The sequence below is a fragment of the Heloderma suspectum genome, chromosome 3 (assembly GCF_057233095.1).
Source record: "Heloderma suspectum isolate Gila_16-S chromosome 3, 16-S_ref, whole genome shotgun sequence".
In the NCBI taxonomy this organism is placed as follows: Eukaryota; Metazoa; Chordata; class Lepidosauria; order Squamata; family Helodermatidae; genus Heloderma; species Heloderma suspectum.
Window position 1 is genome coordinate 48,877,502 of NC_139460.1, and position 24,655 is coordinate 48,902,156.

General features: G+C 42.7%; 1 protein-coding gene across 3 annotated transcripts in view; it reads left to right on the top strand.

The window, feature by feature from the left end:
- F5 (coagulation factor V) overlaps positions 1-24,655 on the top strand; it is an 81,736-nt gene that overhangs the window by 29,790 nt on the left and 27,291 nt on the right. For all 3 annotated transcript variants that reach the window (XR_014789044.1, XR_014789045.1, XM_084843147.1), the window contains exons 9-13: positions 3,044-3,146; positions 5,637-5,848; positions 6,695-6,845; positions 9,248-9,460; positions 13,295-15,221. Coding sequence is in view for 1 of the 3 variants with exons in the window: in XM_084843147.1 (XP_084699273.1) it covers positions 3,044-3,146; positions 5,637-5,848; positions 6,695-6,845; positions 9,248-9,460; positions 13,295-15,221 (2,606 nt within the window). In the remaining 2 variants the exon portion in view is untranslated. The remainder of the gene's footprint in view (positions 1-3,043; positions 3,147-5,636; positions 5,849-6,694; positions 6,846-9,247; positions 9,461-13,294; positions 15,222-24,655) is intronic.

Here is a 24,655-nt window from a genome sequence, read left to right on the forward strand (position 1 = left end):
ACTGGAGGTAGCACATAGCCATCAGGACTAGTAGCCATTGATAGCTTTATCCTCCACGAATTGGTCCAATCTCCTTTTAAAGCCATCCAAAGCAGTGGCCATCACTATGTCTTGTGAAAGTACATTCCAACTCCTTCTTACAGAAGCCCTACGGGCCTCTTGAGGCAATGACCCTCTCAGGGGCCAGGGGTCGCTCAGCCTCTGCCTCAGAGGCAGAGTCCCCCATCATTTGCAGTGATGGACCTGCAACCATCTCCTCTGAAGGCCTAGTTTCTTCCTGGTCTTCTGACATGGGCTGTTCTGAGGTGCTCTTTGTCTCTGAGAGCTCTAGCTCCTCCTCTGAGGAGGAATTCTCCAGTGAGGTGCACGACACTTCTCCTCATGCCTATAACGAAATAAAGAAAAATGAACATGATTGGAAGCGACACAATTATGTCACTTGTAGTTAGAACCTCAGGGGGTTGACTTCCTATTTGTTAAGAAATGAAACTAGTTGACCCCAAAATAAGGCGGTGGAATCCTTAGGTATGCAGAAGTATATGTGTTTGTAAATTAAAAGAAAAAAGGGGGGAAGTTGTCGTGTGACAATCTTATCAATTACATTAATGGGTGAGAGCAGTTGAGACACAGAATGTTAGTGTATCTATTGAGGTTGAAAAAAGGAAAATGGAGGGCAGAAAGAGAGAGAAAATTGGCCTGCCAACTTCTAGGGAAAAGAACATTGGTGAAAAAAGATTGCTTGAGAGCTGTCATATTGTCCACAGCTTTTACAATAACGAAATGACAATATGTTACAGCAGTGCACATAAGCAAAATTTCTTGGATGTTTCTGTTGAATTAGGGCTTACACTCCCCCTTCCTGCCCCCACTTTTTTTTTAAACCAGACATTTTCTTAGTTACAGACTTTAAATGAAAGCTGTCATGTCACAAATGTAAACGCCCACTTAAAAAAGGAAAACGGAATGGGAGCAAACTTGTGCTCTAGGCAGGAGAGTGTACTCTTGACCTAACTCTGGCCATGGCCTTGCCACTTGTTCATTTGATCCAAATAATAAATAAATGAATGACATGCAAGAACAATGCAACTCTTTTTCGGAAACAACTGTGAAAACTAGAGAGGTGCAGAGACCACAAGGTTCAGTTCAGATTCCAATTCAGCAATTCAGAAAACAGCCTGATTCGGCTCAGAAAAGCCCGCTTTGACTTGGGTTGAAAACTTAATGTCTCCAATTGACTATAATTGCAAAACAACAAAAAGCTATGACCTTTCTTCTGTCTGTCAGAATTGGATGACATGTTCAGGCATAGTAGTCCCTTATAAGGGGATTATGCCTGCCTAATTTCAGACAAATTGGTGCAGGGGCTTTTGTCCTATGCACTTTTAATTATTATTTTTTTTAAGGGAACTGCCACTATGTTTTTTTTTCTTTCTTGGCAGAATTGGATGAAATGTGCAGAGACAGTTGCTTCTTCTGAGGAGGTCAGGACTGCAAAGTTTCAGATGAATAGTAGTAGGAAGCCTTGTGCAAGAGCAGCCTTTACAGTTTGGGTGTTTCCCCAAAAAGATGCATTTACCTCTTATGTTTTTCATGGGCACACTCAGCATAGAAGTTGTCCTAATCGAGAAAATGCACAATTTCAGAAGGATAGGTGCAGTGTTTTTTGTGGAAGGGGAGTGTTCAATCTAGGGGTGGGAGGGTTAATGGATTGACTCCCCTTATAATCCTTCGTGAAACTTTTAGGCAATTTGTATGAAAATGGCATATGTCATGGAGATGTCCCTGCAAAAGAAACATGCAAAATTTCAGGACAGGTGAAGAGGCTGGAAGTTATGATGAATGACTTTTTGTTGTTTTCTGATCAGTTGGCACTGATGTTGCAGGAAGTGCAAAAGGGCAGGGGTGGCTGACAGATGTGGAGCAGGCAGAGGCAGAAAGACTTGAACAGCCAGCATTTTCCAAGCAGTCACTCAGTGCTACTCCCTCCCGGGGCGACAGACTCCACCAAACCTCTTTTAATGCTTCTGTTCTTGGGAGGGAGAACTAGCAAAGAGTACTGAACACTGGACCAATACTGCAGTATTACTTCAAATTCCTTTCCCCAAAGATTTGGGATTGGAGAGGCCTGGTAAAATAATTCACTGTGATTGGAAGCTAGAACTGCCAGTCAGAAAACTACACCCCCTCCCCTCCCCCTCCCCATTCTGGTGTTTTCCTTACATGGAGAGCTTGGGGATCAATGTATCAATTTTTGGAGACATGCTGTCTGTGGGCTTCTCTACACAAGGCTTTTATTGTGCGCTTGTGATTTGTCACTGATAGTAGTTTGTGGGTCCTTTACACAATGTTGTCAACCTCCACGGCCTCTCCTGTGCTTTCTGACCATTATAGCAACTTTTTTCTTAACGGGGAAAATGCAGTATTTAATTTTAATGGTGCTGCAGTGGCTTGTGTATGCCCGTAATTCTGCTATACCACAGCTATACCAAAGCACCATCTAGTGGCTGTATAGTGAAAAAGCACATGTAAAGGAGCCGATCTTAATCTTGTAAAGAATCTGGAAGCAGATCCCCCAGTAACAGTGCAGGATAAAAGCCTCATGTAGAGAAGTCCAGTGTCTGTGTCATTCCAAACCCAAATCCTCAGGAGTGTTCAGATTCAGATTCTGTCCACTTTGGAGGAAACCCGCTGAGTTTCAGAAATCTCCTGAATCTGTTTGAATCAGCCCGATTTGGTTTGGGATTGGCCTGAATCTGATGCATGCTTCTATCAGTCTTGGTAACAATATTTGCTTGGTGTTTAATAGTGCTGCTTCTGAACTCAACTTATATTATGTTTTTTCCTCATTGTTTTAGAAATTCTTTGTTAGTCATATTTTTATGACTATGTTTTATGGTTGTGCTGTAACATTTAGTAGAATATAAATGGGATATTATGTGGGATATAAATAATACAGTGATGGTGATGATTATAAAAACCTTGTACAAAGACTAGTATTATTGCTATGTTGAACACATATCTTGTCCACCTGCATTTTAAACAGATCATATTCAAAAATATGGCCAGTAGACCCTACAGTATTTATTTCCATGGAGTTACACTTTCAAAGGATGCAGAAGGAGCTGTTTATCCTTCAGATTCCAAAGGTTGGTCATTAATTATTATTTCCGCTTTGATTCCTTCCCTGCCTTTCTTATTGTGGCATAGTCATTGTAACTGTTTTTAGCTGTTTAAATTGTGTTTAAATTTTGTATGTTAAAGGTTTTATATTATATTTTTTAATGTTTGTGAACCGCCCAGAGAGCTTTGGCTATTGGGTGATAAAGAAATAATAAAATTAATTAAGATAAAATTTTGGTAAGAATCTTATCAAAATTCACAAAGTTCTCCATATTCAGGACAAAAAGAATTTGAGATTTAGGGCGCAATCCTATTGGTATAGTCAGCTGCCTCTGAACTCAGAGGTGACTGACTATCCCATGGAGGGTGGGTGGAGCATGGATCCTCTCCTCCATGCTCTGGCCACCCTGCATTTGCGGCTAGACAACCGATTTTGGTTGTCTAGCTGGGGACCTTGGAGTGGGGGGTGTGGGGAGGCTGGCAGGCCAGCGCATAGGAAGTGTTGTCACAACACTTCTGCGGTCTCTTCCCCTCCTTGCCCCCAGGAACACCCCTTTTTGCCTGCTCTGCACTGTGCTTACGAGCATGGAGATAGGGAAGAACCATGCTGCCTACGAGGCAGCAGGGGAGGGGGCAGGGAGCACGGCTTCTGGGAACCAAAAAATCCTATGGCTGTCTAGACACTGCCTAGTGGCCATAGAGTTGCTCCCTTTAAAAATTTGAACATGTGAGAAATTGAAACAAAAGATTTGCCCATCCAGACCCAGAGCTTTGAGTGCTTAGCTCTTAAAAGTCTAGATTTTAATCCCTGTGTATTCAACCATGTTAGTGCTGAATTAGGGTCACCCCCTCTTTATGGCTCCTCATCTTGAACAACTATATGGCAGGCAGATCTTTAAAAAAATGAATGTGGGAGAAAGAGAAACTGAAAGAGGTTTGCCCATCTCTAGTCCCAACTAGAAGCTGTTATCCAGCAGCTGTTACTCAACAGATTTAAAATAAAAATTAAAAAGACTTTAAAGGCACAATCCTATGCATGTTTAGACAGAAAAAAGTCCTTCATCTACCAGCATTCCTGAGAATTGTAGAACTTTTTACTGTCTAAACATGCATAGGATTGTGCCCTAAGGGCTTTTGGGTTTACTATAAAGTCAGTTGCATCCAGAGATGTGACTTGCTTTATCGTAGGCATGGAAAGCAGAAGAAATTAACAGGATAATTAGGGAAGTGATGTTAGCACTTCATATTCAACAAGGAAGAGGAGGGCACAGGTCTTGGGTTAAAACTTGGCCACAGCTTACAGGCATGGAGAAAACAGTTTGGAGTGTGGAGGTGTAAAGCCCCTGAACCTGCTGCTCTAGCTCATCTGGGGCACTGGCCTGGCTATCCATGCCACAATCAGCTCATGCCTGAAGTGTCCCAGTTGGGCCTACTGGGAACCTTGTCTTTTTTGTTTTGTATACCTCGAAAGGTTTCGGCATGCTTCCCATTCCCCCAACAATTGCCCAAAATCTGCTTGGTCATCCCAATGCTCCCAATCAGGCCATTGATAGCTATGGGTCTCAGCTCCCACCCTCTTTTGATTTTGTACCTGCCAAAGTTGTGACAATTAAATGCAGAAACAATTACTGAGTTCGCACAACATGCTAACTCACACTCAATGGTTGTGTGTGGGTTGTTGTTGAACTGTGGGTTGTTTGTTGCACTTTGGGTTAGCATATTGTCTGAACCCAGGACATTTTCTTCAGAATGGCTTATTAACCATGCAGTGTGGCTTATTTTTCTCGAACAAGCCACCTTGAGAACCCATGGTTTGTTGTTGGGTTGTTCAGGGTGCTTAACAAGCTGCACTGCATGGTTAACAATCTACCCTGTGGAAAATGTCCAGGGTTCAGAGAACACATTAACCCACGGTTCAACAAACAACCCATGGTTCAACAACAACCCACACTCAACCACTGAGTGTGTGTTAACGTGTTGTGTGAACAGCCCCAATGTATGATTATATGCCAATTCCTAGGCAACAACTAAATGTGAAAGCAGTACATTATGGTGTGTCCTAAGGATATACCTCAGGGAAGGTGAAAAACATGTTGGGATTCCTAGTCATCATGAGACCTCCTTTCCAAGGTGCTGTGGGTCGGGTCGGCGTTAGCTGCCTGTTGCCCACTCCTCCTCCATCACAACCTCCGTCCTCTGTTGATAAGCATGGTTGGGAGGGCCCACAATCCAACTGGAGAAGCCATGAAGACAGATCCGGATTGATCTACTCTACTCCACTTCTCACACTCTGTACAGAGTAATTTCTACTCCACTTCTCACACTCTGCATGACAAAGTAAATATCATGCACTATGTGCGTTCACATTAGTCGAGGAAAAAAGAGGCCTTTTAGAGCTGTACAGGAAAGAGCACAACATTTCAGATGGAATAGGGTTGCAGGTGGTGTTGACGCTACACAGAATAAATGTCATCTTTCATTTGTTTATGCTCTTGTTCCACTGATATTTGCTTTAGAGAACAGCACTCAGGGTAGGGCAGTCCAGCCAGGGGAAGTCTACACATATAAGTGGACTGTACGTGACATAGATGCACCCACAGCAAAAGATGCTACATGTGTCACCAGATTATATCATAGTGCTGTGGATATGACAAGGGATATCGCCTCAGGACTGATTGGACCGCTTCTGATTTGTAAACCCAAGGCACTCGACACCAGGGGGATACAGGTACTGTAAAATATTGCAGGCTGAGAGAAATTGAAAGAGAGATATGATGGCCATATGCTGTTTTCAGGTTCATAGACAGTTTGCCTCGAAGGCTACAATCCTATTCAAGAAAGTCCCATTGAACTCAGTGGGACTTACTTCTGGGTAGACATGCATAGTATTGCATTGTGTCTTACCAGCTGCTGCGAAACAGCAGAAAAGACAGCTGTTTGTCCTCAAGTCCTGCTTGTGGGCTTCCCACAGGCATCTTTGGGCCAAACTAGACATGATGTCAGTTGCGTAAAAGAAATTAATGTGCCTGTTTTTTTGTTTGGTAAATTACAGCCCTGGGTAAACCTGAGTTAGGCTTAGGGCCATAGGGGGTGGAGCGGGGAAGCCGAACTCATCCAGGGCAACACACATACACACCTTGCTGCTGGAGTCGCCACAGTCATTGCTATGCTGCCAGATTTGCCGCTGAGATTTGGTGGAGTGGTGGCAATAGTCCCATTTTCCATTTAAAACAAGGGGCTTCTGGGAGCCTGATTTTGTTTTACAACGAGGTGTGTGCTGGGCCAGTGAATTTTGATGGAAGGGTTGTGTGTGGCCCGCCCCAATGTAAATATGAAATAGCGTGGGACCCTGTGGCATAAATGCCACTTGACCAAGCATTAGTGTCCCAGTGCCCCCTTCTGGAATCGGCCATCACACTGGGAATGAAACTGCTGAAGTACAGTGGCCCTAATCCCCAATCCAGACAGCCTATCTGGAAGGATATTAGCCAGCTTTGGGATTCTTTGCGTATATGTCAGAGAGGAGGCCTTTAGTATGCAACCAGAAACCATGTTTGCCTTTGATGTTTTGCAGAACAAGGCTGATGTAGAGCAGCATGCAGTCTTTGCAGTGTTTGATGAAAACAAGAGCTGGTACATTGAGGACAATATCAAGGAGTATTGTAGCAATCCTTCCACCATTAAGAGAGATGACCCCAAATTCTACAAGTCCAATGTCATGTACAGTGAGTAAAAATTGGCATCAGCGTTTCACGAAGCATGTGAAAGGCCAACACCATTAGTGTTGGGTAAAAAGTTACAATGTTTATTTTTTTAAAAAGATGGAAGAATGTGATGTTGCTTTCATAATGGGCCTGTTCAGACGTGCACAGTGGGAGGAAGATTAGGGTAACTACGGGGGGGGGGGTAGCATAACCACAATGCATGTGCCTGTCACATGACTGGGAACCATGTGGTGCCACATGGTTCCTGTAACCATCCCCTTCCATAGTTACCCTAACCATCCTCCCACTGCCACAAGTACCAGTGATCACAGTGGTCATCGCGCTGCAAAAATATACGCCAGTTGCTACATCCATTGTGATGCCCTGGGGACCAAGTCTGCGCCAGCTAGAGAGTTGCTGGAAGTGCAGAACACTCTACGGCGCTGTCTCTATGGTTGCAGCCTGTACACCACCCAGAGCCTGTTTTAACCACCGGGGAGCATGACACACATAACAGTAAGCCACCCTGGGGCCTCTTAACCCTACTGCAGTTGTGTGGTTAGCTGGGGTGGTTTTGGAACCCCCCCCCACACACAACACACTAAGCCACCATGGTTTGCGCAAATGCCCTAACCATCATAGCTTAGCGTGACGTCTGAACAGGCCCAATATTTGTAAGCTCAGTGATGTTCACTACACATCTGACCAGTTTCAAAACAACTCTACAAGCTAGACCAGCCTTCCTCATCCTGGATCCCTCCAGATGTTTTGGACTACAACTCCCACCATATCTGATAATTGCCCCTGCTGGCTGGGGCTGATGGGGATTGTGGCCCAAAACCTCAGGAGGGAACAGGATTGCAGAAAGCTGATCTGGGGTTGTAAAATGTAGCACTGCGCCACTTCGGACTACATGGGGTGAACAGGTCTGCTTTGAATAGGTCTGTGATTTGGACAAAAGAATGTCGAGGGGCCAAATTAGTGGTCAACGTTCCTTGATGGTCAGTGGCCAAGCTGTGCCAGACACATCTTTTGGGAGGGAAATAGCAAGTAAATGGCTAGATGATGGTTCTTTAATGGAGGTGCGGGCTAGCAAATACTTGGGAGAACTTTCTTGAGAGTTTTGAATGGGAGAGGCAACTGGGGAGGTGACTCATCCGCCCTTCCAGCTGAAGGAGGGTGCAGGTGTGTGATGTGATGGGGGGACAGCAGGAATGCTACCCTACAAAGGAGTGTTTATGCTGTTTGCCTCTGCCTATGCTCTAGCTGTATGTTTGTAAATACACCTAAACACCATAAATCTCAAGTGATCCCTTTTTTCCAAAGGAAACCAAACCTGAGTGAGTGCTGTGCCCTAGGAACTTCCTTAGGGAAGTGGGGTGCCTGTAACAATATGCTTCATTCCCTAAGGCAGCCTACTCCAACCTGGGTTCCTCCAGATGTTGTTAGTTACAACAACCATCATCCCCAGCCAGCAGGACCATTGGTCAGGGTGAGGGGAGCTGTAGGCAACAATATTGGAGGGACCCAGGTTGGGGAAAGTTGCCCTAAGGAGCTGAAGGAGGTCTGTATTAAAAGTTCCAAAACATCCTTGTGAAATGCTACCATGCAGATTGTGCAGGGGATAAAAATATGTGTATTACTTGCATTTTAATTGTTTTAATGTTTATAATTTGTTAACCATAAATATGTATAATAAAAAGGAGGGTTCATATTTTTGAATGCTTCCCTCCATCTGTAAAAAGCTCCCTGTAATATAGTAAAATAGTACATCAGAAAGAAAGGTTTAGAGCAGCTCTTTCCTTGATAAGCTAGTTTATTACATGCAGGGAGCTTTTTATGCTTGGCAGCATTAAAATATGACCTCTCCATACAGTCTTAAGTGATAGAATCCAGAATTCTTCTACCTCATTGACTGGCTTCACACAACGTGATAACCGACACTCATATTTTGAGTATGGATTGAGTGTGGGTTGTCATTGAAGCATGGGTGGTTGTTGAACCATGGGTTATTGTATTGTCTGAACCCAGTCTTGCTAACAAACTGTGGCTTGTTAACTACCAACAACCCACAGTTCACAACTCAACAACAAACCATGGGTTCTCACTCAGGGTGGCTTGTTCGACAAAAATAAGCTACCCTGTGGAAAATGTGCTGGATTCAGACAATGTGATAACCCAAGCTTCAGCAACAACCCATGATTCAAAGACAACCCACACTCAACCCATACTCAACCACTGAATGTGGGTTATTGTGTTGTCTGAACCAGTCATTGTGCATACTTGTAGAATAGCTCTTGCTCTATATGCAAAGATGAGTCCCTTTCATTCCTCACGTAATGTCAGTAGATTTGATATGGTCCTTGTAATATTGATTAAATTAAGTGTACTTTGAATTGTGTTTTTGCTTTGTTTTATTTTAGCCCTCAATGGCTTTGCATCTGATAGAAGGAATATCTTAGGATTTTGTCAGTCTGAAGTTGTTGAATGGCACCTTGTCAGTGTAGGCACACAGGATGAGATAGTGCCTGTACATCTTGCTGGTCACACTTTCCTGAGCAGAGGAAAACATCAAGATATTTTAAACCTCTTCCCCATGGGTGGTAAATCGGCTACTGTAACCATGGACAATATTGGTAAGTGACAGGTCTATGACTGGTAATTTGTTCTTTGATTTATATTTATTTGTTCTTTGATTTATAGGTCCCTAGGACAGTTTGCAATAAGGTTAAAACAAGTTTAAAATTCATACAAAAGAAACATTTTAAAATCCTATAAAAGCAGAATAAAAAACACAGAAAAAACCCGCAGATAAGTAAATTTAAGCAAGCACACATTTAAGCAAGCACACTTAAAAAAACACTGAAATGACATCAGGCTAGGTACCAGGAAAGCCTCTCTTGGCAGGGCATTCCACAGCTGGAGTGCCAACACCAAAAAGTCTCTTTCCCTAATGGCTACCTGTTGTACCTCACCCAATGGAGGCACCTGGAGAAGGACCACAAGATATAGCGTGTCAGGATTCCTTTTGCCCCTACTGAACTTCAAACGGCGAATCAAACACTTTCAAGAGGCTGCAGTCTGCAGCTTTTAATCCATTACTTCAAAGGGTCATACATACAGATGCAAATTCTCAGTGACTCTCAGCCTACAAGGAAATGCCTTTGGGGGGTTCAAAAGGTAGCTAAGAAAGTTGCCTGCCGTTTGAAAGGAAGGCGGTCTCACTAGCCTAACTTAAGGGGTGGGGGGAGGTCTCTGTCTCTCTCGTGACATTTCTAGGCACAGCTGTTCATGCAAGGCCAATCAGGTAGACCGTCTAAGGTCCGCCCCGGCCTTCTCCCTCTTTGCTCTGTGTCTGCGCCTGGCATCTATTAATTCAGACTCCCCAAACCCTGCCTCTCCCTGTTGGCTATCTCTCACGGTGTGTGTGTGTGTATGTGTGTGTGTGTGTGTGTGTGTGTGTGTGTGTGAAGAGGGGCCCTCCTCCTCCAGCTGGACCTTTGAAACCTGAGGAGCCTGCCTAGCGATGTCTGGACTAGCCTGGGAACATACCTCCCCCATGTCTGGTGGTTCTTCTTCAGAATCTGAGCTACTATCCCACTCCCTGCACTCAGAAGCACCCCTGACATAGTGATGGCCACCAATTTGGATGGCTTTAAAAGGGGGCTAGACAAATTCATGGAGGATAAAGCTATCAATGGCTACTAGTCCCAATAGCTGTATGCTACATCCAGTATCAGAGGCAGTATGCCTGTGTATACTAGTTTCTGGGGAACTTGGGTTGGAGGGTGCTGTTGGGCTCATGTCCTGCTTGCGGGTTTCCCATGGGCAGCTGGTTGGCCACTATGTGAACAGAATGCTGGACTAGATGGACCTTGATCTGCTCCAGCATGGCTCTTCTTATATTCTTATCACCTGCAAAGAAGATCTTAAGGTTCGGGTTGGTACATGTGGAGACAGGTGACCTTCAGATACAATTGTCCCAAGACGTGAAGGGTCTAAAGATCAAAAACAGGACTTTGAACTGGAAATGGAATGGGAGGCAATGCAGTGAGTGCAAAACGCTGTGACATTTAGGGCCAAACTACACATTGATGTGAAATATATGTCCGTGTGTTTTTGTTAAATAACAAAAATTTTGTTAAATAACAAAAATAAATTTTTGTTAAATGTGTTTTTGTTAAATAGCAGCCATGGGGGTGGCAATCAAGATCAGGACCATGGCACACAGGAGGTGAGTTTACTCCTTCCTGCTACACCATGGTCCTGATGAAAATCCTCCCACCCCCCGTACCCTAAAGGTTTTATTTGCTGTGGAAAGAAAGCTGCTATTATTGACAAATTGACTGGGTTCGTACAACATGCCAACCCACATTGAGTGGTTGAGTGTGGGTTGTTGGTGAACCATGGGTTGTTTGTTAAACCATGGGTTAGCATGTTATCTGAACCCAGGACATTCTCAGGTTGGCTTGTTAACCATGCAGTGTGGCTTGTTCACTACCCTGAACAACCCAACAACAAATAATGGATTCTCGAGAAAAATAAGCTACACTGCATGGTTAACAAATCACCCTGCAGAAAATGTCCTGGGTTCAGAAAACACACCAACCCACAGTTCAAAAAACAACCCGCAGTTCAACAACAACCCACACTTAATCACTGAGTGTGGGTTAGTCTGTTGTGTGAATAGTCTGCTTGTATGGACACCGAGGGTGGTTTCTGACAAATAGTCTATTTATGTAGCAAGAGCAGAAAATCAATAGCTGTTTGACTGGGTTGTTTTCTTCTGTGTACAGAAGAAAGATACAGGACTTTGGGTATTGAATTCAAAACATGGGCTGGTGTTTTTTGAAGTGAAAATACTTTACTTCCATTGCACATAATGGAATGCTATATTCAGCTGTAATTTCAACTTGTGTCACAATCATCTTGTGTTTTCATTTCGTTTATTTGATTTCCAAACTGCACAATAGCCAAAGCTGTCTGGGCGGTTCACAAAAATTACAACCACAAATACAATATAGTAAAAAATAATATAAAATCTTTAACATATAGAATTTAAAAACAATTTAAAACAGATGAAAAATAGTTAAAATAACATACCAGGATCTGATAAACAACTGGCATAATGCCCCATTGTATACCTTCAAATGCCTGGGAGTAGAGGAAAGTCTTAACCTGGTTCTGATGAGATGACAGTGTTGGTGCCAGGTGGACCTCAGTGGGGAGAGCATTCCATATTTGGAGGGCTACCACCAAGAAGGCCCTCTTTCTTGTTGCCATCCTCAGAGGAGGCACTCAGAGGAGGGCCACAGGCATTGATCGTAGTGTCTGGGTAGGTTCATATCAGGAGAGGTGCTCAGTCAGATACTGTGGTCCTGAGCTGTGTAAGGCTTTACATGTTAAAACCAGCGTCTTGAATTGGGATTGGAAACATACAGGCAACCAGTGCAAGTGGGCCAGAATTTGTGTTATATGCTCAGACCTTCTGGCTGCTATTAATCTGGATGCTGCATTTTGCACAAGCTGCAAATTCTGAACAGTCTTCAAGGGTAGCCCCATGTGGAGCACATTGCAGTAATCTAACTTAGAGGTTACCAGAGCATAGACTACTGAAGTCAGATTTTCCCTGTCCAGATAGGGGTGTAGCTGGGCCACCAGCGTAAGCTGGTAGAAGGCACTCAGAACACTAAAGCCACTGAGGCTCAAGTAATAATGATGGCTCCAGGACAATCCCCAAGCTTTGAACCTACTCCTTCAGGGGGAGTGCAACCCCATCCAGAACAGGATGAACAGCCTTCATCTGGTCAGAAAAACTACCCACTCACAGCATCTCAGTCTTGTCTGAATTGCATTTCAGTTTATTAGCTTTCGTCCAGTCCATTGTTGCAACCAGGCACCAATCTAGCACATCCACAGCTTCACGTGATGAAGATGAAAAGGTGTAGTGCAGCTGTGAGCCACCAGCTTACTGACGGCAACACACTCCAGAACTCCTGATGATCCCACTCAGTGGTCTCATGTACATGTTAAATAGGACAGGGAACAAAACTGACCCCTGCAGAACCCCATGCTGGAGAATCCATGAAGCTGAGCAATATCCCCCAAAGCCCACCTTCTGGAGATGGCCATCCAAGAAGAAGCAAAACCACTACAGTGCAGTATCCCCCTCTCCCAGCTCAGACAATTGCCCCAGAAGGATACCATGATCAATGATACGGAAAACCACTGAGAGATCAAGGAGAAACAACAAGGTTTTTATTCTCCTCCCCACCCTGGGGTTTTCGCACTTGCGAAAGTGCACACTTACTGCTGTTGAACTATATATAGCCTTGCCTTGTCTATTGCCTTGTAAGTTTCAGCTGTCAAAGGGAACAAGGTGCACTAGGAAACGTACAAGGTAATTGACAAGGCAGGACTGTATAAGGAGCGTATGTACTTTTCTTTTTTTTTTTTAATTGCGTTTGCAGGAACGTGGCTTCTATCATCGTGGGGCACCCGTGAGATGAGCTATGGCATGAGACTGAGGTTTAGAGATGCCAAATGTGATGACTACGATGAAGAAGTAGAAGGAGAAGGAGAAGATGCACTTGTTTTCCATTTTCCTGCTGAGAAAATTGAGGCAACAAAAAACAAGAAAGAGAAAGATAACAGAGCCACAATAGCAGAAGATAATACCGAAGAAGATGAAGAACAAGAAATGCTGGCTGCAATGCTGGGACTTCGAACGTTTAAACAGTCATTTGCTCAGGAAGAAGAGGAGAATTTGACTGCTATTGCCATAAAAGATGATACTTCTGCTAGCACCAGCTCTATGAATGATAACGATGACTCTGTGAACTCAAGTCAGGTGTTCACAAATCACAGTGATACTTTGCATAGTGATGAAGTGCTGGAAATTCAAAGTACTGCTTCTTACCCAAGTGCAGTTGAGTCCCTTCCTCCCAATTACACACCATTGGCAGAAGAGATTTTGCTTTCAGATATCCCTGTGTCAGTTAGCACCTTGTCATCTGAACAAGGCCAACGTGCCCATGGAGAGAGTACAATCCAGATCTCAGATAATTATAATCAAACACGCAGGGCTGAACATCTGAGAATGCATGGGGGAGTCTGGAGTAAAGATGAAGAAGAATTCTTGGTTGATGGAGAGAATAGCACCAAGGGCACTTTTGCAGTAAACTCTTCAGAGAAGGAGCAAGAAGAAAGTACAGCTGGAAAAGAGACTTGGGATGGAAAGACTGAAAAGCAAGGTCTGACAGAAGCAATATTGTTTGCTGTAAAAGAGATGCGTGCCCTGCTGTTGTATGTACAACAAAAGAGAAATCTTTCTGCTTTAGACAACACCACTTCAGATAGTACGTTTCTTGCCATTCCTAGTACAGAAAATGCCTCCAGCTTAGATAAATTAGAAACTGATCACTTTTCATATTATTATGATGAGGATGAAGAGGAAGCACATACTGAGTCTCCCATGCTTTCAATTAATTTAACTTTGGCTGTGGGAGAAACAGTGGAAAACAACAGTTCTGAACCACTACAAGGTTCTGAACTGCAGTTGTTGAAAGTTCAACAGTATGGCAATTTGTCTTCAGATGGGGTGTTAGACACCTTGATTTCTACTCTCATTCCAAAAACAGTCAAGAGTTTGAAAAATGTACCACACCAGGGACAGAAGTGTCCCCCTAAAAAGACAGATTATGAGTGGAACATTGTCTCTGAGAAGAAGAATTACGATACACCAACAGATCTCACTAAGAACGTTGACAATACATTTCAGAACAGCTCCAGAAATGCCACGGTATATCTAGAAAATGCCATGTTCACTAGTAAGGAAAAGCAGAACACGCATAAAGGTGACACTGATCTTGAGTTAGGCCAACCTGAAATGAGCAACAAGCCTGAAGCAAGAAATGAGAACTGCACTATCAGTACATCCGGAACATTCCTGAAGGCCCGACGAAAGAAAAAAAATCCACGTGACTCCTTTACACCAAGAACCTCTAAGACTCTAGTGTCACCTGGACAACTCAACAACTCCCAACCCTCTATTAAAGCCAACCACACAATGCTGCAAAATGAGGCTAATTACACTCTGACACAAAACCAGGATAAACCGATTGTCACAATAGGATTTCCAGTTGGAAATGGGGACTATAAGGAATATGACATAGACAACATAGACTATGAAGAGAGTAGTAGTGGGTCACTTGAATATCAGGCAGTGCTGTATGACAACCCGTATACCATGGATTCCCGACTTGACACCAGTAATGCGCGTAACCCTGAGGCTATAGCTGAGCACTACCTACGCACCACTGCCAAAGCTGGAAACATAAGGAGGTACTACATTGCAGCTGAAGAAGTTTTCTGGGACTATGGACTATGGAGAAAAAGGTTTGATAGAATTCTTTTTCTTTGATTACTGCCTGGTTCCATGTTGCTGGCTTAACTGCAATACACTAAAATGTTTAAGAATATGTCAGTAAGAAGATTAAAAGCAATTAAGGCTTATGTCTTGAACTAGGAAGGAAGAACTGGATAGTTCAGATGTTAAGACAGGAAGAATAACAAGTTCAGGAGCATGGAATCAAGCCTGGATAGGTTGTAACTGATCTGAGATTATAGGGCACTTTGGAAACAGCATGCAATTTTCTTTCAAACATCAGTGAATGTAGCGTCCTGACTGAAACTCTTACCATATAATGCCACAGCCCTTAGGCAGGGTCTGTGAATTTATAGAACCTTATGTTCATCTTTGGATGGCAAATCCGATCATGAAAGATGGTACCAGGGATGTGTAGGTGACAATAGGAAAAAATGAAACTCACTGTCAGGTCGAGTTTTTTTCCCCTGTTGTCGGACATCTCTATACCAGACTAAAATCCTGCATTTAAAATGGGGCTTTCTGCTTCCATTTTAAATGCAGGATCACAACAACTCCCTTTTTCACCTGCTTCCTTTCCCCCTCCTTCTCCCCATATCTGAGTCTTCCATTATCTTTCATTGATCTCGCTCCTCTTCTTGCCACTTTTCCTCTTGCGGAACACAACAGGGTAATTTGATAGCTCATTATCTGTGATCTATTTAAAAATGAAACAAAGGGCATTTAGTGCAGGAGACGCCTTGGAGGTTCACAGCATCATGTAAAGAGCCTGCAAACTTCCGTGAAGGAGCAGCCTCAACAGCAGGATAAAAGCTCCATGTGAAGAAAGCCCCATCATCTACACATCATATGTGAAAAACTGTCCCTAAATTCTTGTCCTCGGTGATTCCAACAATCATGGCTACTAGCTAAACACCACTGAGACAATGGCCGGGTTCACACAACCACAGAGTGGTTAACAAGCCACCGTAGCATGCTGTCAGTAGCGTGCTGGCCAGATATGCATAATTACCCTTGCCAGCACAGCTTCTCTTGTCATAAGAACTGGCCAGGGTGGCATGAGAAACCCAGGGTTCTGGGTAGGGATGTCAGAGAATTCTGCCACAGATCTCGGGGAGGCCAAATGCCAGTGCATTCGGCCCCACGAAATCGGTGGCGGAACGGCCTGCCCCCCGCCCCCCCTGGGACGAGACTTACCTGGGGCGGATCTTCCGGGCGGCGGCAGCTGCGGCAGCGGTTTGGCAGCGGCGGCGGTGGTGGCTGGTCTTCTGACCGGCTGCTGCTGCCGCCATTTCCAGTTAAAAAAAAAAAAAGACTTGATAGGCTACGTAAAGATTTATGTAGCCTATCACTGCTAGGTTTAAAAAAAAAAAACACGTGATAGGCTACGTAAATGTTTACGTAGCCTATCACGTCTGACTTTTTAAAAAAAAAAACCCGCGCGTACGCAAATGGCGGTGGCTACGGCTGCCGCCATTTGTGTTCCTTATTTTGGCACATCTTAGTCTACATAAACATTTACATAGACTAAGACGGCGAAAATAAGGGGAACGCAAATAGCGTAGCGTTCGCTACGCTATTTGCGTTCCCCTTATTTTCATCGTAGTCTTAGATTAAGCTAAGATTAAGCTAAATTAAGCTAAATGCAGCCATAAATGGCTGCATTTAGCTTAAACTAAGAGCTTTACAGCCGCAAATGGCTTTTCATGCGATAGGCTAGCAGACGCCATTTGTGTAGTGGACGCCATTTGCATCCGGAGTCAGCCTCAGCCAGCGATATGGCACGGCAGTGCTCTGGAGCCTCTGGCGGGGAGGATCCGGCTGGGGAGGATTCCGCAGGGAGGCGGAGGTAAGGGATCCTTTCTGCCACGGACTCTGGAGGCTGGATTCTATTGAATCTGGCCTCATTGAGGTCCATGGCGGAATTCTCTGACATCCCTATTTGTTTCCCATCCCAGCAAGCCACCCGTACCAGGTTCAGATGACACGAGAAGCTGCGCCAGCAGTGGTGATTAAGCAAATCCAGCTGTCAGTGGCATGCAACTGGTGTGAGCAGGGCGGTTAACAAGCCATGATGGCTTGTTTACTACCCTGTGATTGTGTGAACTGGGCCAATATCCTTTTTGACAAACTGGAGTGTGTCCAGAAGAGGGCAACCAGAATGGTGAGGTGTCTGGAAAGCAAGTCTTTTGAAAAAGCTGGGTATGTTTAGTTTAAAGAGAAGCATAAAGGCCTCAGTGGAGCACTGAGCAAGAAAAACATGACCAACGCTGCTGTGCAGGGCCCAGAGTAGCACAGGCAGTGGCGCTCCTCCTCCATCACCCCCACCTACTGAGAAGCCTCGGTGGGAAGCCAGCAGCCCATGAAAGTTGTGGGGTGGAAGCTACCCTGCCCATGAGCTGGGCCCAGGCTCCATCCAACCTGGAGCTGGCCCACACATCCTAGTTCACAGGCATATGTGAAGTTGCACAAATACAAGTGTGATCGCGAATGTAGGACTAAGGGGATCTTTACCAGAGCTGTGGTGTACACACAGCAGATGTATGCGGTTATGCTCCAACAAGATGAGAAATGGCTGCTTCTAAAATGGAGGAATGAGCTTAAACACTCATGAAAGTCAAAAGCGCATGGGCTTTCTTTTTACAGATGTTGTTCTTAACACACACATGCACACACATTACAAAAGAGAAAGCAGCTTCATTAGTATACCAGCTCCTTGGTGCATGGAGCAATATACTGGTTCTAATGCTTTTAGAGATAGAGAAAGATGAAGATTGGGGGGAATTAGTGTTTGTCACATGAGCAGTGGGAAGTGGTGCTATGGAAATGACAAGGCAGGAGAGCTTGGGTGCAGGTGACAATGATGGGCCATGGAGTCAGGTGAATCATCACCAGGGGGGGATTCTAGAACCACTGGATTCATTTTGAACCTCCACTGCATAATAATAAATGACCCTCAATGGATGAGGGCATTGAGAAGATGCTTATAAAATTTGGAGACGGCATGAAGATCACTAACACCATGGAAGACAGAAACAAGATTCAAAACAATCTTGTCAGGGAAGACTGGGTCAGAACCAACAAGATGAAATTTAACAGGGAAATGTAAAGTCCTACATTTAGGTACACACACACACAATCAAAGGCACAAGTATAGGATAGGGGAGACCTGGCTTGTCAGCATTACACGTGAAAATGATCTAGGAGTTCAGATGATCACAAACTAAACATAAGCCAGCAGTGTGATGTAGCTGCTAATAAAGCTAATGCAATCTTAAGCTGCATTAACAGTAGCACTTGCCCAGATCATGAGAGGTTCCACTCTATTCCACGTTGATCAGACCACGTCTGAAGAACTGTGTCCAGTCCTGGGCACCACATTTTAAGAAGGACGTTGACAAACTAGAGCATGACTAGAGGAGGACAATTAGGATGGTGAATATTTTGAGGATGAAACAGTTGGGTATGTTTAGTGTGGAGAAGAGAAGTTTTAAGGTGAGACATGATTACTGTCTTGGAGTATCTGAAGGGCTGTCATGGAGAAGATGAAACAGATTTGTTCTCTGTTGCTCCAGAGGGCAGGACTAGAAGCAATAGATGGGAATTGCAGGGAAGCAGATTTTGGCTACATGTTAGGAGAACCTTCCTAAGTGTACTAGCTATTTGACTGTGGAACAGCCTATGTCAGGATGGAGTGGGCTTTCCTTTGCTGGGGGTATTTAAGCAGAAGCTGCATGGCCATCTGTCAGGAATTCTGCAGTTAAAAAGATCCCTGCAATGAGCAAGGTTTTGGACTAGATAACCTCCAAGTCTCCTTCATCTCTCATATTCTATGATTCCTTCCTATATTGCCATCCTGAAAGTGTGGCTGCCATCTTGTTTTAAAATCAAGTTTTATTGTGAGTTTCAACAAAACAAAAGAAACAAAAACATAACAAAACAAAAAACAAAAAAAAGGAAAATATAACAGCATTTTATTTATTTAAAGTATATATATCCCACCCTATATCTTTAGGATTTCAGGGCGGTGTACAGATAAAATCGGTTTAGACAGTATAGAACAATAAATAAACAGCTAAAAACACATTACACCACTAAGCAAGCTAATACCAATTTAAAATCTAAAACAATAAAACAGTTAAAACAGTGTGCTTCTTTAGGGAATGCATTTAGCCCTTGAAGGCATTGATAAAAAGCCATGTTTTAACTTGACTCCGAAATGAAACCAATGTCTGCACCAATCGGGCCTCCAAGGGGAGGGCATTCCACAACTGGGGTGCCACAGCAGAAAAAACATACTCTAAAGTCCTCAGTTTCAAATATTACAACATTCGGGGGGGGGGGGACTGGAAAAAAGAATAGATTACACATAAAGTTCAGTAAAAGCAGACCAGATATCCAAATATAAGTCCATAAGTATGGCTGCCATCTTAAACATGCACACTAGAGAGTTAGCCCTAGGGATGGGGGAGTAATTTGTTTGGTTTGCATTTTAATATGAACTTATCTACTTTAACCCTTTTGAACCAGTACATGAACTGAAACTCAGCTATCCTTCGAAATTCACACTTCTCCAAATTTTGCAGTTTTCTTCAATAAAAGATGCATACAAAAATGTGTATATTAGAAAAAAAAGAGCATTCAAAATTCATTATATTAGGAACATTACTTGCAAAAATGTGTGTATTAGGCAAAATTACATAGAAAAATGCATATATTAGGAGAAATGTGCACAAAAATGCGTTTTCAAGCAAACTTTAAAAAAATACTCAACTTTCCTGACAAACTGAATTTAAGACTGGAAAAATGAGAAACTGAAAGAAACTGAAATTGACAGATTTGACTATCCTTAATAAGTCTTGTTGAACACTTACTACTGAGTACACATGCACAGGATTCTGCTGTAAATTACACTCAGTCTTGTAACTCTGTATTTCAATCAGTATCCTGGAAAAGGGGAGACCAGCATCATAATTTAGATGTAACATTACTAAAAGTCCTGATCTTATGACCAGTTCTGCACTTTAATTTCTATCATTTAGCATAGAATAAGATCTCTACTTGGGGCCGATGTCAAGCATACGCATGGTTGGGCATCTGCCAAGGGCCCAAAGCCCAGCAGGGGGCCACTAATTTTTTTAATCAATTTTTTATTGTGAGTTTTAACAAAACAAACAAACAAAAAACATAACAAGATCAAAAAAATAAAAAATATATCAACGTATTCTAAAATCTTCCGTTTCAAATATTACAATATTCTGGGTAGAAAAAAAGAGAGAAAGAATAGATTACATGTAAACTTTGTAAAAGCAGACCAGATATCCAAATATGTCAATTTGAAAGTTATGATGCCACTCTTTCAAATGTTGCTAGCATTAAGTCTTCAATCCATTGCATTATAGGCAGTGGGCTTTTTATCTTTCCACTATCGTCGTATCAGTCTTTTAGCAGCCAAAAGGGCACGAAGGATCAATTTACGCTGACCATATGTTACATTCCAAAAAGCAGATAAGTAATTTAAGATAACATTTACATCAGTAAATTTTAAAGGGCTTTCCAATACAAAATTTATATAATAACTTCCTCCCCAAAGGAGGCAACTATTGGGCATTTCCAAAACATATGAATAAGAGAAACGTTGACTGCATTACAGCTCCAATAATTAGCCAAGTTTGACAAGCCTTTATTAAAGAGATGGTGTGGCATCCAATAGACCCAAAACAAAAGTTTTTGCTAAATAAGGCATAATGGAAGATCCATAGAGATATCCGATACAGACACCAAAATGGTGGTCCATTGGTTAGACAAAATAGGACATTCCAATTCCCTGTTCCATTCCCGCAGTAGGCCATATGTATCATATTTATTCATTGATAATAAATATTTGTAAAGATGTATCATGGGTCAATATTTTTGAGAGCCAGTGTGGTGTAGTGGCTAGAGTGTTGGACTGGGAGCCAGGAGATCCGGGTTATAGTCTCCACTCAGCCATGGAAGCTCACTGGGTGACTCTGGGCCAGTCACAGACTCTCAGCCCAACCTACCTCACAGGGTTGTTGTTGTGAGGATAAAATAGAGAGGAGGAGGATAATGTAAGCTGCCTTGGGTTCCTTGCAAGAGGAAAAAAGGCGGGATATAAATGCAATAAATAAATAAATAAATAAATAAATAAATCTGGTCAGCTTCAGTGAGTGTTTCCAATAGCGAAGGAGACTCCAAAATCATAAAAGCAGCAGGACCAAATCTAGATACTGACAAATGTTTCAGTTGCAAATACTGCCATTCAGCTCTAGCAGGCAAATCAAAGTTATCTTGCAAAGTTGAAAATAGCAAAAACTCATCATCAGCACCCAACAATTGATCCAGGGTAAAAATCATTTTATCTGTCCAGGTCTGCCACAAAAACATTTTCTTTCCAATTCTTAAATCTGGATTTCCCCATAAAGTCAATTTGGCATGGGAAAATGGGCCAAACTGTAATTGGCATGACATTATACGTCACACATCTCTATTGCCAAGCTTGTGGGAGGAGCTCTATCTGCCTTAATATGCTGAGAACCTAATGCCATCCATTTAGAGAGAGGCTCCAGACAAGAAGATTCCAACACTGACCAAGGTGGAAAATCAAATCTGAGTGGAAAAGACCAAATTTAGTACAGGTCAGCAGATAAGCCCGATGGTATGTAGCAAGATCCGGAAAACCGAACCCACCTTCATTAATTGGAAGTTGCATCCTTTTCAAAGATATTCTGCTGGAAAGGAACCCAAAAGAATTTATGACAGAAAGCATTAGGTTTTTGGAAATATTTGCCAGGTACAAGTATGGGGATCCCATGTATAACATACATGATTTGAGGTATAGTATACTATACTGAGGTATAGTATTCATCTTAAGTGTATTCACCTTACCCCATAAAGTCAGCTTTAAAGATGCCCATCTATCTATATCTCATGAAATATCATTAATCAACTTATTTAAATTTAACCTGATTATTTGAGATATATGTAGCTCTAAGGATAATTATTCCCAAATATGTAATAGACTCTGGGCACCGTTGAAATTGCCAATTGGCTAACACACTACAATATACCCTATATCCAATTGGCATTATTTCCAGCTTTGACCAATTAATTGAATAGCCAGACAATTCACCAAAAGTATGAATCACTTTAATCAAAGCTGGAACCAATGACTGGAGTTTCGAGATGAACAACAAAAGATCATCAGCATAAAGGCTAATTTTAAATTCTAAACCAAAATGGACAAATCCATATATACAACTATTTTGTCTAATAGCACACACCAGGGGTTCCAAACATAAGTTGAATATCAATGGGGAAAGTGGACAACCTTGTCTGGTGCCCTGCCCAAGTAAAAAACAAAAGCCAGAAATGAACTGTTAGTCATTACTCTCACTCTTGGAGCTGAGTATAAAATTTTAACCCATTTCAAAAATTCTATAGGAAAACCAAAATTAGTCAATGTGGTAAACATACATTTCCAATGAATTTTGTCAAAGGACTCTTCTGCATCCAAGGAAATGATGGCCGCCTGGTCAGTTGTTTCAGAGTTTAAAGCGACTAGATCAACAACTAATCTAAGATTATCAGCCCTCTGTCTATTTTTAATTAATACCACCTGGTCTAACCAATGTGGCCATAACTTGTTGCAATCTATCTGCCAAGATTGCTGTTAATATTTTGATATCTACATTAATTAATGATATAGGTCGATAGTTAGCACAATAGGTATGATCTTTGCCAGGCTTAGGAATCATGGTAATATAAGCATCATTTAACAATGAAGAAAGGGAGCCCGCCTCGAAAATATGGTTAGAGGCAGTACAACTTTGGGGCTAAAAAACTGGAGAATGTTTTATACCACTCAATCCATCCATATGGGGTGATTTCCCAGTGTTCATTTTCATTATCGCATTCATAATTTCCTCTAAATGCAGAGGAGCTAGATGGAGCTGTTGTTGTGAAGAATCTAAATATGGAAGATTGATCTGAGGAAAAAAAAAAGCATTCATATCTTGATCTGATATCTTGCTAGCGGTACTATAAAGATCAGAATAACACTTTAAAAATTGTGAGTTTTTATCTATAGGAGAAGTATATATTTTGCCACTCCCATCTTTAATAGCTGAAATGACATTTTGATGTTGATGCTGTTTAAGATGATGTGCAAGGAACTTACTGGGACGTTCACCATTTTCCCACTATTTCTGTCGTAGACAGGTCAGAGCAAATTCCGCCTGCTGTGAAAGAAATTTATTTATTTATTTATTTCATTTCTATATGGCCCAATAGCTGAAGCTCTCTGGGCGGTTCACAAAAATTAAAACCAAACACACAATAAAACAATTTAAAATATACAGAAAATTAAAACCACAATATAACAATACAACCACAATAAAACCTAGCAGCAGTGCAGGAGTTTAAAATACAGATTTAAAACAGCAAAGCTAACAGTTTAGAAAGCTAAAATGCTAAAATGCCTGGGAAAATAAAAAGGTCTTCACCTGGCGCCGAAAGGAATAAATTTAGGTGCCAGGTGAACCTCACTAGGGAGCTCACTCCAGAGCCGGGGTGCCACAGCAGAAAAAGCCTTCCTCCTAGTAGCCACCCGCCTCACTTCCTTTAGCAGGGGCTCACGGAGAAGGGCCGCTGATGATGATCTTAAGGTCCGGGCAGGCACATGTGGGAGGAGGTGATCCTTCAGTTAACCTGGCCCCAAGCCATTAAGGGCTTTGAATGTTAATACCAGCACTTTGAATCGGGCCCGGAAATGGACTGGCTGCCAGTGCAGATGAAAAAGTACTGGCTAATACGAGCTCGCAGTCCAATCCCTGTTAACAATCTTGCTGCCCTATTTTGGACCAGCTGAAGTTTCTGGACCGTTTTCAAAGGCAGCCCCACGTATAACGCATTGCAGTAATCCAGACGAGAAGTTATCAGAGCATGGATAACTGTAGCTAGGCTATCTCCATCCAGATAAGGGCATAGTAGGTATACCAGCCTAAGCTGATAAAAAGTGCTCCATGCCATTGAGTTCACCTGTGCCTCAAGTGACAGTTCTGGATCCAAGAGCACCCCCAAACTACGAACCTGATCCTTTAGGGGGAGTGCAACCCCCTCCAGAACAGGTTGAATATCACCTAGCCGGGCAGATGAACCACCCACTAACAGTACCTCTGTCTTGTCTGGATTGAGTTTCAGTTTATTGGCCTTCATCCAGTCCATTACCATGCCCAGGCACTGATTCAGAACAGCCACTGCCTCAACTGGTTTTGATGAAAAAGAGAGGTAGAGCTGGATGTCATCTGCATATTGATGGCACCTCAGCCCACAACTCTGGATAACCTCCCCCAGCGGTTTCATGTAGATGTTAAATAGCATAGGGGATAAAATAGAGCCCTGTGGAACCCCATGGCACAATTGC